We start from the raw sequence: 19,152 nt of genomic DNA, 5'->3' as shown, positions 1-19,152 counted from the left end.
GGAAATGGACATAAAACCCCAGGAAGCTCAGAGAATTCCAAAAATCAAGGATTCAGAGAGGCCCACACCAAGACACATCATAATTAAAATGCCAAAGTTTAAATACAAAGAATATTAAAAGCAGCAAGAGAAAAACAGATAGTTACTTATAAGGAAAAAGCTATAAGACTGGCAGCTAATTTCTCAGAAGAAACTATGCAGGACAGAAGGGCTTGGCAAAAAATATTCTACAGGATGAAGACCCAGGATCTACAACCAAGAATAATTTATCCAGCAAAGCTATCGTTTAGAGTTGAAGAACAAATAAAGAGATTCTCAGACAAAAATAAGCGGAAGGAATTTATCACCACCAAGCCTGTATTACAAGAAATGTTGGAAGGACTTCTTTAAGAAGAAAACACATGTATCAAAAACAGGAATAAAGAATGGTAACAACTACATTCCTATCAATAAGTACCTTAAATGGAAAAAAATTAAGTGCTCCAACTAAAAGATAGAGTGGTTGAAAGGATGAGAAAACAAGACTCCTACATATGAAAAGAAAGGGTATGGAAAAAGATATTGCTTTGATGGACCTAGAAAGTATTTAAGTCAGACAGAGAAAGATAAACACTATATTTCACTTATATGCAGAATCAAAGGAATAAAAAGAAAAAACTAATCAAAAATAGACTCACGAATATAGTGGATAATTTAGTGATGGAGAGGGGAGGGAGATTCGGGGGGCTGGGAGAATGTGGTGAAGGGTTAAAGTACAAATTAATAGCTGATGGATGGTCACAGGGATGGGGAGCACAGCACAGGGAATGCAGTCAGCATTAATACATTGGCTAGGTGGAGGGTCAGGAGAGGGAGGGAGCAATTGGGGGGATCGTTTTACGAACTATTTAGATGTCTAACCAATGTACTATATACTTGAAACTAATTATAATAAATTAAAAATATCTCTACAGTTACTCCTTGGACAGAGATTGGTAATTGAACTCATCAGATATACAGAGTCCTTTACACCATGAAAGAAAAGGTGGTAGAAAAGGTTTTTACACCTTAATATTGTTTATATTACAGATAAGCGAACTTAAATGTATAGGGGAAAAAAGAACTCACACATGCTCCAAGCACATTAGAGCCTGACCTTAAGACCCTGCCAACTAAAACAACTTTAGCAGTCACAACTTAGGTAATAGGCTGGGAATAGCTCCTAGCATTTATCTAACAACATTTACCAAGTATTTCATTGTCAAAGTAGCCAAAAAATAACATTTTGACAATCTTAGAAATTAATAGCCTTATCAAAACCAACCTATCCTTTGTTTAAATTGGACTAGTAGTTTGATGTGACATTTTCAGACTCAATCAATAAAGGGAAAATATGTCAATGTATACCAATTGCTAGGCCATCGCTGAAATTGTGCAGGCCGTCACCCATTATCACCATCCACGCTAATGTGGCGATGCCGGCATCTTTTAGCTCCTCCCGAGAGTAGCGCTGACTGTGACTATGGGGGTGGTGGTTTTGGTGGTGATGGTGATGGAGAATATGATGGTAGTCATGATGGTGGTGAATGAGATCGTCTGACTGGCCAAGTGTATCATGGAAATGAGAATGGCATTTATTCTTGCACCCTCTGGGTACATATTCATTATAGACTTCTTGTGGATGAGCGTGAGCTATCATGACCTCTTCTTCTTCCAAGATTGCTGGCTGTTGAGAATCAAAGTGGGAGGGCTCTTGTGAGTCTGCTCGTAAATAACCTTCAGATCCTAGGTATAAACAAAAAAGGACATTGGGACAAATTCAGAAAGCTTTGTTAATGTGCTTAAAAACATTTCAAACATTCCCACTGACAATAAAGCATGGCAACTCTTTCACATATACCTGCAGAACCATCAGAATATTGTTGATGAAAAACAACAATAGGTTTTAATGAATTTTAGAAATTGAATGGTCTCACATATTAAGAACGGCTTTTAAGCATTTACCTTCAATAACTACCTTCCGGAACCTTTAATTTCTTCTGCCTCCCTACATTTTTAAAGATGACTTTTTTCTTGATTATAAAAGCACACACTTATTTTAGAAAAATATTTAAGAAACATATTGAAATTGGAAATAAAAACCACGCATAATCTTCTTGTCTGATTTCCTTTTTGAGGGCAAAATTCAATGAAAAACAGAAGAATCTGAAATACCATCATCAATAAAAATCATTTATTATCTATTTGTACAAAGAAAAGTAAATTGCAACGATAAGGTTTTGTTTTTCTGTTTTGTACACTGGTATCACTTTTCCCAGAAGCATTTCTGACACTGGTCCAATTCTAGAGCAGCTATTTCTTCTCATCATTATATATTCACTGGAGCCCATTAAAAAGGTTGAAGAGAACAGATGCAGGAAGACGAATAAGGACATTTTACTTGCTCTTTAGAGAAAAACAGTACGTTGGAAAACAAAGGTAGACAGGAAACCTTACAAATAAGCAGTAGCAACAATGAATTTTTTTCCCTCAGTGTATCAGCATTAATTTCCTGATTTTGATAACTGAACTGTAGTTATATAAGAAAATGTCCTTTTTCTTAGGAAATATACACTTAAGTATTTAGCGGTAAAGAAGCATCATGTCTGCAATTTTTTTTCGAATGCTTTAGGAAAAAAATGTGCATATGTGTCCGGGGAAGAAAAGGGTGGGAAGGAGAATGATAAATGCAGGTAGGATAATTGGAGAATACAGGAAAAGGACACAGAATCTGAATTTACCTCAAATTAAAAAATTATAGGAAAAAGATGTAAATACATATAGAAACAACCAACTCAGTGGCAATTTAAAATAAAGTATGAGATTAAAAAACAGAAAAGGACATAGGCTCAATCTTTTCCAGATAGTCCAAACTCTGCAGAATGCAGAGTAATGAACTCCCTCCAGCCCTCAGATTCTCAAGGACTTACGATCATCTGAGCCTACTTTCTCTTCATTTGTTGAAAGTTGAGATTCATACTTGGACAACTGCTTCTTAATCTCCACGTCATCATCATTTTCAGGTTTTTTCTGATTCTAAAATAGCAAGGGAAAGCAATATTTTTAAAGAGTTGATTTGCTTATGTGTATAGCTTTAAATAAAGTTAAGCAAAAGATACAGAAAGACAGCAGAGAAAAAGACCCCTATTGGAAAAAAAGCCACCTACGAGTAGGGCCTGTACTTAACTTGCACAGGACCTAGTAGTGTCTCCTGGGCATAGCAACTATTCAGAAAGGTAAAGAATCAATGCCTCAGGAATACGAAATGTAAAAAGGTCACATACATCTTTCTGAATGTCCCCTAGGTCATCCAAGTGTGGTCTTACATAAGCAACACAGCATCCCTTGGGAGCTTAGAAATACACAATCTCAGGCCACACCTAGACCTAATGAATAAAAATGGGGATTTTAACTAGATCACCAAGTGACTCAAACACACATTAAAATTGAGCTCTGCCTCAAGTTGTCAATTTAGAACCAGCTACAGGCATTTTCTTCAGGCATTTAGTGACCTGCTAACCAACTGTTTTGTTTTCTCCATCTTTCTTTTGGACACTGAAATCCCGGACTTCCACTTTTTATATCCTAAAACTATACTGTGACAATGATACCTATTTGTTATTAAAAGTAAAATACTTTTCCTATAATAAAACATCATTAACAAATAAAAAGCTTATCTGATTTAAGCAAGCCCTGTCCATTGTTTTTAAGCATCTAGGTTAACACACCTTTAAAATGACTTTTTCAGACCCCAGGGATGGGAACCCAAAGGAAAACTCCCTCAAGAGAGCACATAATCTTGTTAACTATCTGGTAATGCGATCATAGAGATTTTCCTGCCTCACTTTCTCACATGTAATCTTCCTTATGGTCCCTCCTTAATTCCAAATGAAAAAAAAGAAAACCACAAACTGTCATTCTGGGAAGCATTTTCCTTAGTCTGTTGAGATTCAGCTTCTGGGCATGTCCTGTTTGGCTCAAATAAATTCTAATGAGCGCTTATAAAAATTTTCTACAGCTTTGGATATTCTTGTGTCGACAGGTTACAAAAAGTTTTAAAGGCAAACGCACAAATCTTTGTATCTACCCCTAACATAATGCCTCAGAGAAAGTATTTGAATTTTTGTGAATATAAATGAATTCAGTATACTTTAAATCACTTTAGTTGATGCTTTATTTCTTGTTGGGCAACAACTCTAGAACTTAGATTTTAATAAATTGTTTCATTATGCAAGTATTAGGGCTTATAATGTTCCCTATGCTAATTGCTGGCAATACAATGTAACACAAAGGAGGGGCCACATACTAAACCTGACAAGCTCAGGGGAGGCCTGCATGGTGGGCCTTACAAACTGGGACTGAAAGTAACCACATAGGATAGTCTAAACATAAAAATTCCTAACTAAGAGCAGGTCATGGCAGTAGTCCCATCCTAGGTCTGTAGCTTCCTTGACAAAAGATCTATCTTTGCTGTAAGTGAACCTTTTAAGTCTTTTTGCATTTATTGTTTTTTTTGCATCTAAGATAACATACCTTTGAAATGTCAGAGTAATCTCCTTTAAAACATACCTTTGAAATGTCAAGAGTAATCTCCTTTTCCAGACCCCCAGGGCACACCCATTGCACCAGAGCAGGAGACCACAGAACCTCTACTCTCCCTCACTGTTACTGTCTGAATACCATCTCTGTGTGCTATAAATGTTAATTATTAACTACCCTGGACCCACCAATGTAAAAGAAATATGTGTCTCTCCGTTTTACTTTATATCCAATTCCAGAGATTTCTCCCTTTTGATTTTCTTCGCCCCTTAATTTACCCCAATAGATTTCACGTAACCCTCCCTACTCTGCTCCTTTGATTCTAATGTGTAAAATAAGCTGCAAAACTGACATTCTCCAGGGCACTTTCTCAATTCATTGAGATTTTGCTTCCTGGCAAATGTTGTCAGTTTGGCTCAAAAAAACTCATAAAATTTCTCTACAGATTTGGACATTTATGTCGACAAAAGGGTCTCTGTTCTCATAGAATTTATCACTTACCAATGGGAAGGAGGCTTTATACAGATAATGATTATACAATTTTTTGACTGCAATTTTTGATACATTTACAAAGAAAAAACGCAAGAGTGCTATGAGAGTGTATAACAGTAAGACCTAACTAAACCCCAGGACAGGCTTTCTTGAGAAAGTAATATTTATACCAAGAATCAAGATGAGTAGGGGTTTACCAGGGAAGAGCAGGGTAGGCAGTATTCCGGGCAGAAAGAACAGCATGTGCGAGTAGGAGGGTCCTAAAGCAGGAAGGGGCCAGCCATGATCTGAACGGAAAGGAGGACAAGGTGGTTGGGGCCCAGTAGGTCAAGGTCAAGGTGGCTAGAGATAAAGCTGGGCTGCTGGAGATCAGACAATGCAAAACTGTTAAGAGTTGTGGATTTTGTTATAAAAGTAATGAGAAATCACTAAAGGAAGGATTTTAAGTAGTGGAGTCCAACCTTATCAGATTTTCATTTAAACAAATTGCTCTGCCTGCTCTGCTCTGGACTGGGAGAAGACAAAATATAATAGGATTTCTTCTTTTTGAGAGAACAAAATGAGATTAAAAACTGTTATGTAAAATTAAGATCTGGAGGCCCTTGAAAAAAGATACCTGATGTATTCTAAAACTCCTGTGAAAAGTCTTCATCTAGAAATTATGCTTACTTGCTATCTAGTGTTTCTTATATATTCAACAAATATTTTGTAGCCATTGCTTATGTGCCAGTCACTAAGCTAGGCATTGGAGATATAGCAATAAACAAGACAAAGAGGTCCTGGCTCTCAAGTCCTTACATTCCAGTAAAAGCTATTTTAGTTAAGAATAGAGATCATCAAACTTCTTTGAATATAATCCACAGTAACATATGTAATCTATACATAGTAAGATATGTAATATACTAGAATATTACTGTTGCATTTAAAACACTGGTCATGACGCAAGACTGATTTCACAACTAATGAGTTATAATCCAGAGTTTGAATAATACCGTTCTGTATTAAATAGAGCCTACCTCTTAGAGTCCCATGCTAAAGAGTGCCAGATTAAAGAAAAGTCATCTTTAAGAAAAATTTGAAAACCAAATTGAAATGATGATGTTAAATAAATTGTAGCATTTGAAACACAAAAATGGTAAGACAACCAACCTCCAACTCTCCCACCAAAAAAGCTAAAAATAATTTTTTTAACGTAAAAATAATTTCAGAGAACATAAAGTAGGATAATTCCTCAAACCGGTCCAAGTGAAGCAATGGGGACAAAAGGAACATGGAAGATGACTTCCTGGACTAATAATGACTAAGCCATTCTTATTTCACTTCTTTCCTCTAAATTTAGATCCAGTAAGAAGATTCAAAATATGCAATTTGAGATTTTAGTGAATGAAAACACATGAGGGCAAATAAATATTCATAGGATGGAGCAGGAGGCTATTCTCCTGTTCACACATGCACTGGTTTCCTACAGTGAGCTCTATGCTCAGCAAGAGTCAACTATGTTAGTTTTTGAGCCTCTTCATGCTAGTTATATTTGTTATTGTAAATGCACAATAACAAATATTAGTCATATATTGCTTAAACTATGTGATGATGGTGAGAATAGTTACTTCTATGAAAACTTAATAAAGGCTTTTGAAAGATTCAGAGACAAGTGGCTTAAAAAAAAAAGGCTAACAAATTATGTAAGGCGAGAATTGTAAAAATTTTTTAAATTTCCAAAATCTAGATTTTACACTCGAAATATATTGCTTTACAAGTATGTGACTTCTTGATCAATTTTAGAGAAATAGAAATTGGACATTGTAGATGAAGCAGCATGGCTGTAGAAAAAAAAACACAGAATTCCAACTCAAAGAAACTCTTGGTCAATATCAAATGACCAGAACAAGTGCTCAATGTTTTAAGTTAAATTAAAATGTCCAAGATGTGTACATGTCATTTTTAAGAGTCCCCACTAGGACAGTCTTCTGACTGACTTGCCTGTACACATCATTTAAGAGATAAATAACCATAGGCAAGTCAAAGTTATTTTTATCAGAAATAAAGAGTCTACTGCTTGGCTTCATACAACTTTCTGATGACAATTTGCAAAGGGGGAGTCTGTGAAAGTTACATACCCTTTCAAATAAAACAGGATACTCAGCTACTGGGTGAATAATTTAATCAGAGTTAATCATAACTACCAATAAATATTGATAGTGTATCTATCATACTTTTTTTCTTAAACCACTTTACTGAGGTATGATTGACATATAAAGCTGCAAACATTAAATGTATACAACTCAATGAGTTTGGGGTTAAGTATACAACTGTGAAACCAATGCCAACATCAAGGCCATAATCACAATGTTTCTGATCTTCAAGGCCTTGCTTGTGCCTTGTTTGGTCATTTATATAGATGTTTATCCTTGCCTTTCTTACCCTCTCATGAGTTTGAAGAGAATTCAGAAGACAAGAGAACTCCAGGGTCATAAAGATACAGAACTGCTCTCCATTAATGCCTCTAGGAGCAAAAAGTATCTCAAGAATACTCAACCCATCTCAAATGAAGATCATATACTCTGGACAAGCTCTGTTAACAGTCCAGTTACAGTGCTACTTTAAATAAATGTCCCGTGCATAGTAAGTACTCAGCATACTTTTTCTTACCTTCTTCTTCTTGTCTTTAAATTGCTTTATCAATGTGAGTACATGTTCAACAAGAAACATGAAATACAAGCCTCCCAGAGCTGTTAGACCCTTCCATGTGGAATCAAAATAGGTACTTTCTTCTATGTTTTGAGAAGATAGATGACTGAACAGTGGCCCTCTCTTCATTTCCACTGCTAGTTTTTCATGGCTGTGACTATGGTGGTGACTTGCATGAGACTAAAAGCAAAACAACATGTATTTTATAAATTCATTAGTTTCACACATGTCAGAGAAATTGGCTAAAAATAAGGTCAAATTTGAAATCATTCAGAATTAGGCAATTAATGGGATACTTCAGAATGAAGAGAAGTTTAGGATATTAAAAATAAAATGACCAACAAGCAGCTAGCTATCTAGAGCTTAACATATACAATCTACTATGGCATTTAATACAGTGGATTTGTTCAGTGTAAAGACAGATACATTCCCCAATGACCCTCATAATAGGCAGTGGGTGTTTTCAATGTTTGACAAGTTATCGTGGCCACAAATAATACGGAACTGCCAGGTGAACAGTGTTTACTGCTTATACTCTCAGCTGAAAAGCTCACACCAGTATCATCAGTGTGCTTACAAAAAGCTCAGTTTGTGTAAATGGCCCTTAGTGGGTACCTGAGATCCAGGTGCATTGCCCCGGTAGCCTACGGCTGAGTGCTGTAGGAACTGTTACTGCATGTTAGGAAATTGGGTGTGGCACATAACAGAGATGAGATAGGGAGGGAGTCATAAGCACATGCTACTTTGTGCAGCAGGTATTCCTGAACATCTGCCTTCTGATGGTCAGGGAGTTTATCACAGCAAAATAGTTTTCATTCACTACTAAATGAAACATGATGAGATATGTAGTACTCTAGGAATAATTCCTCCACCCCCTCACTTACCTGCAAACCTCTAAAGGAAATTTACAAAATGGAACTCAAGTATTTTCTCCCTGTGTACCTATCCCAAATATTTAATGGAAAAATAAGTTCGCGTTACCAAACTTGCTTTAAGGATTCAGTTATATTACAAGATATAAATCTCTAAATACACACATAAATTCAACACTGAAGAAAAACTCTTAAGTTTCTTGGGTACATATAGAGTCACATTTTTTATTTCTGTGGCAATTACACTAACATGTAACCAGGTGATTCACATTATTGCAGTCTGTCACAGTGCTAATATGAGTAGAATCAGTCTCTTTTTATTAACTGGGTTCCAACAAGTTAAATTAGTCTGTATTTAGTAAATTCCCTTTAAAAAGAAAAGCAAGAAGTGAAATGTACTAACAACTAGCATAAAAAAGCAGCTTCTGGTTATCAAATATATTTTAAAATCAACTCCTCTAAACCAAATTTCTAACCTTTTACACATATTAATACAAAGAATTCTGGTACCAACCAACCAAATATATTTTCAATGTTGAATAAAACACACTAATAGGACAAATTACCATACTTACATGTGGAAGAAGGTGCAAAAATGCATCTCCACTCAATGTCCCAACAGCCAATGCCACAAGGAAACTCAGGAGAAACTTGAAAAACACTCGGTTCATAAGAGGCACTAAGATAACACCCAGCAAAGACAGGAAACTGATGATGGAAATGGCTATAAAGCCACCAACCCAGGCTGGCAAACAAAGCAGAGCAAAGGAAAAAGCATACAATTGATTAACTTTAGAAGAGACACTTTGGAGTAGCATAAAGCAACTTGTAAAAAGTAGAGAAGTTAAAGAAATACAAACTCAGTGGACTGTGATGGTGGTAATAGAGCAATAACTAAGAAATGAGGTCAAGCAAATAATCTGAACTCTCCATATAAAGAGCATTAGCTTAATGAAAAATTCTTCAGCTGGGGTACAAAGATGGGTAAAAATGATAAAACAGGATGAACTCTAGCTCATTTGGGAACTGAGTCTTCAGACTCCCATAACACCTAAACTATGAAAGAGGGAAAAGTTAAAAAAGGTAAAAAGAAAACTGGGAATAATTTCCTCAGTAAACAATTATTTCCTTATTATATTTTGAGCACTGAAACTACACTATAGCAGAGCTTATTCTAGTTTCATTTACTAATAAGAACAGACTAGAATTAGGCTTCTAAACAGTAGAGATTAACTTCAACCCTTCCTCCCAAATGGTGTGACAATGTATAAAAAGCCCAAATTTCAGATGACTCTGATACTTTCTGTGGGATGACCTCAGACAAGTTACAACCTTTATTTTCTTTTCCTTTTTTTTTTTTTTTTTTAAGGGTGAGGGCTAACATGCTTGCTTTTCCTATTTTCAAGGCAGATAACAATTAAGATAGTACATTTGAAATTATGCTGAAGAATAGGTTGATGTAAGTATAAGAAAAACTACAACATAAATGTATCTATTGGAAATTGTTTTTACATAAAAAATGCAATTCTACCTATTTGTAAAGAATAGGTCTTTGGAGGGATTTCAGCTTTCTTCTCACTCGTTGTATGAAGTAGACACGATCTAGCATCAATTTGATTGATGATGGCTGGGCAGAGATAGTTGAACTCTGTTGCATTCAGTGGAACCTGGATGCCCATGCCATGAGATGTAAGTAGCTTTGATGCATTGAAACACTGAAGAAAACAAAGGAGTGAAAATCACCGAAAGGCATTCCCATTAGAGAACCCCAAAAATGTTGTTTGATGACATAACACCCTTTCCTTATTGAAGTTTGATTCTTTATTTTTTTAAAGTTAACACTAATTAAAGTCAACTTTTGTTTTGAGTACTTAGGAACTTGCCTCAAGCTGTGGAGAGTTACTATGTCACAATAGTGGTATTCCACCTCTCTGCCTATTTCTTCTTGGCAGAAAGGGTCAAATCACTAGTCACCTATGGAGAAAGCCTTAAATGGAATAAGCTTGAGGGTAAAAGAACATTCACAAGCCTGTTAACTCATTCTATAAACCTATTAAGGAAATGAGCTTTAATTTCGAGATGGGATTCATTAGAGATTAAGAAATATGTTGTTTTAGTACTAACGCTACCCGATCTGGCCTAAACAAGCCCAAGACATGCCACTCTTCCAGCAATGACCATAGTTGCAAAACTTAGCTCAGTTCTGTCTACACACTTGGCAAAATAAATCTCTATGACAGAATATTAAATTGTGCACATTACTCTCAAGCAGGGCAAGGCTGGTAATAAAACAAACTTGTACCGGCAGGCAGCTGTTTCAACAATTAGATGACAAGTTTAGTTTGAACAGAACCTCATCTGATTATTATAAGCTGCCCCATTCCCCTTGAATTGGCAGTAGCACCTGTTTCTCATCTTCTATCAAGTTATTTTAATCTTCCATAATCCTTGGTGAATATTATTAAGAACGAACTTTATCACCACAGCTGCTATGGGAATAACCATCGTTAGGATTATCCCAGAATCAGTAGAGTCATATGATGGTCTGAATGAAGTACTTAAGTTTTGCTTATTAGCATATACCAGCTAATTCCTTGTTCTTGCACTCTTAGCCAAGGCAAACTGTGTACAGTCTGGAAGTCCAGTCTCGAAAAAACATATGAACTCAGAACTTCACTGCCCAAACATTCACTTGTCTAGTACATCATTCTTGGGAGTAGCTTCAATTTCATTACTCCACAAGTCATCGTGATCTCTGCCAAGGAGGTAACACTGTTCTTGCATTCCTTAGCCCCTTCAACCATACCTTTACTTAAAACATGGATTCTAACTCTTGCTTTTTGAAGCTCTATTTTCTATTTTTTTATTAATATTCACCTATAAGAGTTTCTTCAAAAATAACTTTGATATCTACTTTCTATACTTTTAAAAAATTCTATATTAGAAAATAGTTTGAGCAGGCATCACTATTCTTACTATCACCCAAGTTTTGTTTCAGGAACATTTACAACACATTAGGGACACTTTGGGCCAAGGGCCTTGTGGGAGAAAGTAGAAATTCCTTTTTCAATAACTTCACCATTTTTTCTTTAAATTCCTTATACTTACAGATAGAATGGCAATGACAGGACAAACAAGTAGGCATATTGATTAATAAAAGAACAGCACTCATCTTACCTCTTGAGTATTTTCATTCGTGTTTCTAGAATACATAAAGTCTTTTCTGGGCTCACTCACAGATTCATTTGTTTTTCTCCTAAACAGCCGGCTCAATGGGCTCTTTTCGGTGATACTGGGTGGAGTGGAACTGCTCACACCTTTGGGGAGTTTTCCAGGTTTTAGAGTTTCTATGGTCTCTAGAAAGTGAGTTTCTTCAGAAACAGCATTATACACAGTTGAAGTCACTTCACTAGCACCAACACTATCCTTGATTAAAGCATTCCTTCTACCACTGGCATGTTCTGATCGGCGAGATCCTTTCCCCTGACTGTTTCTAGGATCTTTACCTGAGCTATCAGAGTCATGATCTGGGCAAAGAGCTTTCCGATTATTTTTATTGGAAGCAGCATGATTATGGTGAGAGTGATGATCATGGTCAGGGTGATGATCATGGTCGGAGTGATGATCGTGGTCGGAGTGATGATCGTGGTCGGAGTGATGCTCGTGGTCATGGTGTATATGGATTCTTTTAATCTTATCTATGCCTATACTCTGAAGCAACTTTCTGAACCCTTCAACTGATAAGGAATTATTTTCTCCATAGCGATGGAAAAGTTGCTGTAGATGATGTCGCTGTGTGGTAACTGCCAAATCAACATTAATGCCAGATTCCCAGTTTGGAATAATTTTCTCAGTGGTCTGAGGGAAAGCAGTTGCTGGTTCTAGTTCACGAAGGGGATTTGTAACTGACAGTGTGAAGGTCAGGATCAAGATTACAGATAAACTCCTCGCCATTGTACCTTCCTAGAGAAGACAGAAAAAAAATTGTTGCTTTCACTTCTAAAACAATTTGAATTAAGAAATCTCATCCTGAAAATTGGTGTCTGATCAAATAATCAAGGTTTATACAGCATTATTTAGTGTGGCCAGGGTACTGCTAGGTACTATGAAACTACAGTATAGAGATCTAAAGTTTTAGCCTCTACTCAGCTAAAACATGTGAAACTGGATAGCAGTTGAGCACTAAAAGACTGTAATCAGCACTGTCAAAGCAATAGTAATTCAGAGACTGAAGAGATCCATGTGGCCACAGCCATATTGGCAACTTACTGTGTTGAGAACAACGATTCAAGACAAAACCCAATTACCTCTACCACCATTCTCTCATCATTTCATAAAACAATATTTTAACACCAAAAAGAGTAGATATGGCAATCAGAATAATTCCCATTTAAAGTTTTTCTTAAAGCTACATACTAATCAATTTAAGGCTTCTTTCCCCCAATACTATTTCTCAAACTCACCAAATTTCTTGTGTATGCTACAGGTTATTTCCTGTGCATACTCAAGTATATGTGTACTTTATTTTTATTTTTTTTAACACCTACAGCATCTGGTATTCCTAGGTGGTCTCCCATCCAAGTGCTAACGAGGTCGGACACTGCTTGGTTTCCGAGATCTGATGAGATTGGCCACATTCGGGGTGGCATGGCCGTAGACTTAGATGTGTACTTTAACCATATAAATGGGATCTTTTTTCCCTACTCACAAACAACAACTTTCCATGTCTGTACATATATATTGATCTCATTCTTTTGAATGACTGCATAATAATAGTTCCTTAAATAAATTAAACTTCATAAAAAATTATATCGCTTATGTTGCTATAAACCAGTGAAAATTTTACCAATCACTCAGACACAGACACGATTCCAAAGAGGAGTTAGGAACTGAGTTTAGTTTTGAAAAGCAGAATTCTGCTAAGCTGAGGAAGGTATAGTCCAGATAAGTGGATAGACTGGTATCAGGACCCCGCAGATGTCCAGCACCTATGATAGATAATAATCATTACTAAATTCATTTAGCTACAGCGAAAGAAGCAGAGGTGGGGTTTTGGAGCGAGAGAGCAAGAGCATGGGGAAACTTAGCTCTACCACTTTCAGTTCTCCCTTGCACCGAGAAAAGCTGGTAACATCTATTTTACATGACTGAGGAAACCACATGAACGATGTACGTGGAAGTGCTCCAAAAAACGTCAGCAGTGTTGCACACTGCTGCTTATCATACTGGAAACAGTGGAAAATGTAAGTATATAAGTACCATACAGCTAGACTCCTGAAAGAACACTCTTGGGGCCTGAAGTTTTAATAGGAAAAGAGAACCATTAAAAAAAATCATTTGGAGGAGAGAGGCAGGAGCGGGTGGGTGGGGACAAGCACGGGCGGAAAGCTCAGGGGCAGCTCCATCCGTGCCTTTTCTTCAGGAAGGATGCTTAAGGCGGTCGCAGACCCGCGGGCAGATCTCCAATCCCTGCAAGTCCGCGTGTGTTGGAGGAAAAAAGAAAGCCGAAAAAAAGGGCCTAGAGATAAGGGCAAGTGGAGAAAACGGGAAAGAGGGTGCACAAATGCTTCTAAGAGCTTTTTATTTTTAAACACGACCCTACCTTCTTCGAATAGGAGATGAATACAGACCGTTTTATCAGAAAGTCCTGCGTTGGACCCCAAAGTCCATCTGTGCACCCCAAACTGGGAGGTAAAGCCTCAATGCCGCGGGGCTTACCTCTCCACAGCCTCCTCTGGACCAGCGGGACTCACCTCTCCGCGGCCTTCGCAGTCCCACAGCCCGACCCCGCGTGCTAGTTCAGCTCCACTCGGGCGGTCCGGAGGGCTCGGAACCGGCCTGTGCTTCTGTCTCTACAAGCCTCTATAGAGCACGGAGAAGCGGTGGTCTCATCCGCGTGGCTGCCCCTAGCACCGGGGTAACGCCACGCAGCCACCGGGAAGCCGCGCCCCACGCGCCTTCGCCTCCCTGGAGCAGGACAATTACTAATTACCGCCGCGCGCAGCGCGCTGCCTGGAACCACCGCCTCCGCCGGCCCTGACTGCCGGGCATGCGCAGTGCGGCTCGGAAACCCGTCCCGGGCCGGTGGATCCGCGTGTCCGCCTGTTCCCGGGCGCCTCGGGGCCCGCAGGGCCGGGCGGGGAGATGAAGGGAGGGGCAAAGGCGCCGTCCGAGCGGACGCAGAGCGCGGAGACCAGTTGGGGACTCTTTCTTTTGAGGCCCTTTGCGCTCCTGCGCCTCTCTGAGGTCCGAGACTCGCTTGCCAAGGCCCCCCTGGGCCAGCGCCGTTCGCGGCTGGGAGCCCTGGTGTGAGGGGCAGCAGGACGCTCCTGACACCGCCCGGGCACTCGAGCCGCTTGTCTTTCTGGAAGGTCCTGAGGTACCCCTGGGGCGGAGGCCGCGTTTGTGCGCTGAGTTACGGCCCAAGCAACAAGAAGTGGCAGTGGAGGCCAGGCACTGAGGGCAATTCGGTCCAGGGCGTGGGGGCGGGGCCGGCGGGATCAGGGCCGCCTCCGCCACGCCCCCGGCTGCCTCCGAAACGCGGTGCGGATAACGCCAGCGGGAGAGGCGGCCTTGTGAGTAGTTCCGTTCAGAGGGCGGAAGTGTGGGTCCTGGTCTCAGCAGCTGACCAGCCAGCAACATGGTGGCATCGATGTTGGAGACCTCTCACGTGTTTTGCTGCCCGAACCGGGTGCGGGGAGCCCTGAGTTGGAGCTCCGGGCCCAGAGGACTTCTGGCCTTTGGCACGTCCTGTTCCGTGGTGCTGTATGACCCTCGGGTAAGAGAGGTGGCCGGACGCCTGACCCCGTGAGCTTCTGGGACTGAATCAGCTGGGTGCACTAGGGGCCGACTGTAGATGCTGCACAAGAGCGAGGAGACTGGGTGTGAGGTCGGGTCGGCTTCGGGAAGGGTGTCCACCTGGGCGAGGACTCTTGCGGTGGGCGCGCCAGACTCGCTCCCCGCCTGGGGTCACCATATCCTACCTGTGACCTGTTATCCTCACGTTGAAATTCTAATGATGACAACCTTTTTCTGAAGCCTTCTGTGGGAACTGTAGTGCTGTTAAAGAATTAGTTTGGGTTTTAAAAGGTTTGCAATTTAGGTGTCGATTAAATCCATTATTACATATGCTATCTCATTTCTATACTTCTCGCAGTGTTACTTTATAAACTTTCATTTTATGGAATTTCAAAAATATATCACTTGTATTTTAGCTTTGGGATTTTAAGGAACGTGCTATTGGGATAAGGCAGGACTTAACCTATTTCCTGAACTTCACCTAATCAGTTGATTGTTTACTGGGCCCTTTTCCTACCAAACTTCCCAAATGGCTAGTTTTTGCATGCTTCCCAGAGTTTGTTTTGACCCAATTCCCACTGGCTATTTTGGATCATACAGTTAATGTTGCTTAAAAAGAACTTCAGTATAAAAAGTGAAGTGCTGGGAATTAAAATGTGGGAGATAGCTGTATGTATTTCTATTGTACTGCTTTATTAATTTGATTAAAAATTTTATTCTGTTACCCTTTGCAGGTTCAAATTTATATAGTAAATAGTTGTATTTGCTTTCCGTATTTTGAGCTTGCTTGCCTTTTTCCAGTTTTTGTTTCTTGTTATTGCCATGCACTCTCAACTGGCAAGAAAAAGCACATAAAACCAGGGATAAACTTTACAGTGGCCCTCAACCAAGAACTGACTCAACTGTAGAAGCCTGTTTTCCTGCAGCCACTTAATGGATTTGCGCCCATGCCTTACATCACATTTTAATTTTTTTGAAAACCTGGTGGCCAAGTTAGGGGATTTTAACATATCAAAAAGTATATATATTGAGTCTAAAAAGTACTTTGTTGTGTTAAATATTTGCTGGTTTGGCATTGAATTAAATGTAGGAATAAGACCATGTCAGATGCCAAAATAAAGTTTCGGGGATGATATTTATTCATTTAGCAAATTTTTGAGGACCTTCTATGGACTATGCCTGGACTGGGTGGTAGTCTCACAAAGATAATGGATAATAACTCCTGCTCGTTAGGGCATTCTCAATCTAGTGAGTGAGAAAATGAAATACTGTAAATTGTTTTCTAGCCTCAAATAACCCATGTGTGAAATGTACTAGTTTATGCACATTTACCTCTTATACCTTTTTCTCAGCCATGAGAATTCTAGTTAGCATTTAAGTGGATATGAAGCCAGTGCAGTTGGCAATAAAGAGGCCATAAAGAGGATGACACTGTTGTCACAGAGTTAATATCTTCATCAGTGGGTAAAGAAACATTTAAGTGGATATGAAGCCAGTGCAGTTGGCAATAGAGGCCATAAAGAGGATGACACTGTTGACACAGAGTTAATATCTTCATCAGTGGGTAAAGAAAGCCCAAGCATTGAGTGATGTTGGTGAAAGCAGCAGTCTGAGGCCCTGCTGGGAACCTGGGCTTAAGCCCTGAAGGGATCCGACGTCTGAGGAACTTAGTAGTTATGGCCTGGTGACCTTGTGTCATTAAGGCTCAAGAACCCAACACCTGATTAGCCATGACATGCAAAGTAAGCTATGAATTTGTATCCACTAATCATGAATCCCTCTATTGAAGGTTTTTGTTTGTTTTTGTTTTTGGTTAAACTCTCAAATTGATGCAAGCATGGTAGAGGTAGGCCCTGAGACCTGTGGGAACCTGAGGAAGAGGTTCCTTGTCTGGCCTGGGATGTGAAGACAGATGAGAAGGAGAGGGGCTGGAGGTGGTGATCAGGAGCTAGGGAACTGAAAGACCTGAGAGCTCAGTGTGATAAGAGCACAGGACCCTGGGAATGTGGAGTGGCGGAAAAAGAATGAGTTAGAGTGAACTGATGGTTTAAGCCACTGTTACAAGTTTATAAATTAAGGAAGTTGATTCTATTTGAAGTGATCCAGAACTTTTTATTAGCATCATAAACACTGAAATCTGATTTTTTATTATTTTAGTAAATTCACTGAAGAATAGATTCTAATTTACTAACTGGTGTTTTCTTCATTAAAGAAAAGAGTTGTTATTACCAACCTGAATGGTCACACGGCACGAGTCAATTGCATACAGTGGATTTGTAAACAGGATGGTTGTAAGTATTAATCTGATTGTTAAAGCTGATTTCAATTGTTTTCTGGTAAAGTATGATTAGTTGTTTTTCTTTCATCATTTCTTTTAATTTACCAATATTATGCAATTGAAAAATAGAAGAAAAACGGTATGTCCAATGAAATAATCTGACCTGTACTTTTACTTTATAGCAGTTGAAGCATTGATAACACAGCGGTGCTGAGGGTGAGGGTAGAGGCAGCCCCTGACTATGGCAAGACCCCTACCATTGCCGACAGCTTCTGCTTGAAAGCCTATAAGCAGGCCCATGTTGGGGCCCTCCCTGGCTGCAATTCTGGCTCATAGGGCTATTTCTGCCACAGACAAGCTATTGCTTTTTTAGACAGGACATTGCATCTTTGTTGACCCCAGTTTGTACCTTAGTAACATATGAAAAGTACAGGCTTAGACTGGATCAGGGGACCCTTAGAGGGTCGTGACACCTGTGGGGTCAAAATTATTCTCAGAAATATGAGAAGATTTTCACAGTTTTTATCCTCATTCTCTCACAATTATATAGTGGCACTTTCCAGCAGCTACATGGTGTGCGTGATGCTGCAACAGATTAGATACAGAAGCAGATATGAAAATCCAGCTGTATTCTTTTTTTTTTAATGCCTACAGCACCTGGTATTCCTAGGAGACCACCTAGGAATACCAGGTGCTTTAGGCATCCAGTACTAACCAGGCCTGACCCCGCTTAGCTTCCGAGATCAGACAAGATTGGGCACGTTCAGGGTGGCATGGCCGTGGACATCAGCTGTATTCTAATACAGTCAGCTGTTAAAGAGATTTGCAGAAATATAAAACAGTGCCTTTCTTCTCTTTGTTTTTTTGTTTTGGAAAATACAGGTTTTTTCCCCCACCACAAAGATGTTATTTTTGTTGACGTGTAATGGAGTTCATCATTATTTTTAAGTAAACTGATAAATATTTTTTTACATTTCTCAGTTTAAATTTCTAATGTGTTTAATATTGGTACATATAGTCAGTCTATATAAACAAAAGCTTTATGAGCTCCTCGAAATATTTTTAAAGTGTAAAGGAGTCCTCATTCCAAAAAATTTGAAAATTGCTGGACTAGATTGTCTCCAGGTCTCTTTCATCTCTAAGATTCTGTGACTCCCGAATTTTTAATAAACATATTGCTTTTAAATGGTGCTTCTAAAATCTCATAGAATTTTCTCAGGTGTCTTAAATTTACCTATTGTAGTATTCTCGTGGAGTCTGGATTAATTTTATTTTTTATTCCATAAATATTTATTGAGAGCATTCTGGGCCAGGCACAGTTGCACAAGTTCCTGAATAAGTGAGACTCTGCTATGATTTTATTTGTGATATTTTTTAAAAAGACATCTTATTTCAATTGGCAATGCAGGATTGGTCATATTAGGTCAATATAAACCATTCAATAGTAGAAAGAGTAGCTGTTAGTGC

At 39.0% G+C, this 19,152-nt stretch overlaps 2 protein-coding genes across 4 annotated transcripts in view; one reads left to right on the top strand and one right to left on the bottom strand.

Moving 5' to 3' along the window:
• SLC39A6 (solute carrier family 39 member 6) overlaps window positions 1–14,593 on the bottom strand; it is a 19,457-nt gene extending 4,864 nt beyond the window's left edge. Inside the window, exons 1-7 of one of the 2 annotated variants that reach the window (XM_006919961.3) lie at window positions 14,328–14,593; window positions 11,787–12,572; window positions 10,141–10,324; window positions 9,185–9,354; window positions 7,699–7,917; window positions 2,949–3,054; window positions 1,387–1,764 (exon numbers count right to left, since the gene is read on the bottom strand). In XM_006919961.3, coding sequence (XP_006920023.1) covers window positions 1,387–1,764; window positions 2,949–3,054; window positions 7,699–7,917; window positions 9,185–9,354; window positions 10,141–10,324; window positions 11,787–12,563 — 1,834 coding nt within the window. In that variant the 5' untranslated portion in view covers window positions 12,564–12,572; window positions 14,328–14,593. The remainder of the gene's footprint in view (window positions 1–1,386; window positions 1,765–2,948; window positions 3,055–7,698; window positions 7,918–9,184; window positions 9,355–10,140; window positions 10,325–11,786; window positions 12,573–14,327) is intronic. The other variant, XM_006919960.3, reaches the window with a different exon arrangement.
• Window positions 14,594–14,762: 169 nt separating this feature from the next.
• Window positions 14,763–19,152, top strand: part of ELP2 (elongator acetyltransferase complex subunit 2) — a 37,514-nt gene continuing 33,124 nt past the window's right edge. Inside the window, exons 1-2 of one of the 2 annotated variants that reach the window (XM_025038696.1) lie at window positions 14,763–15,387; window positions 17,620–17,698. In XM_025038696.1, coding sequence (XP_024894464.1) covers window positions 15,250–15,387; window positions 17,620–17,698 — 217 coding nt within the window. In that variant the 5' untranslated portion in view covers window positions 14,763–15,249. The remainder of the gene's footprint in view (window positions 15,388–17,619; window positions 17,699–19,152) is intronic. The other variant, XM_006919959.3, reaches the window with a different exon arrangement.

The sequence above is a fragment of the Pteropus alecto genome, unplaced genomic scaffold (assembly GCF_000325575.1).
Source record: "Pteropus alecto unplaced genomic scaffold, ASM32557v1 scaffold146, whole genome shotgun sequence".
In the NCBI taxonomy this organism is placed as follows: Eukaryota; Metazoa; Chordata; class Mammalia; order Chiroptera; family Pteropodidae; genus Pteropus; species Pteropus alecto.
The sequence above is the reverse complement of the archived record's forward strand: the minus strand, read 5'-3'. Positions and strand labels throughout refer to the sequence as shown.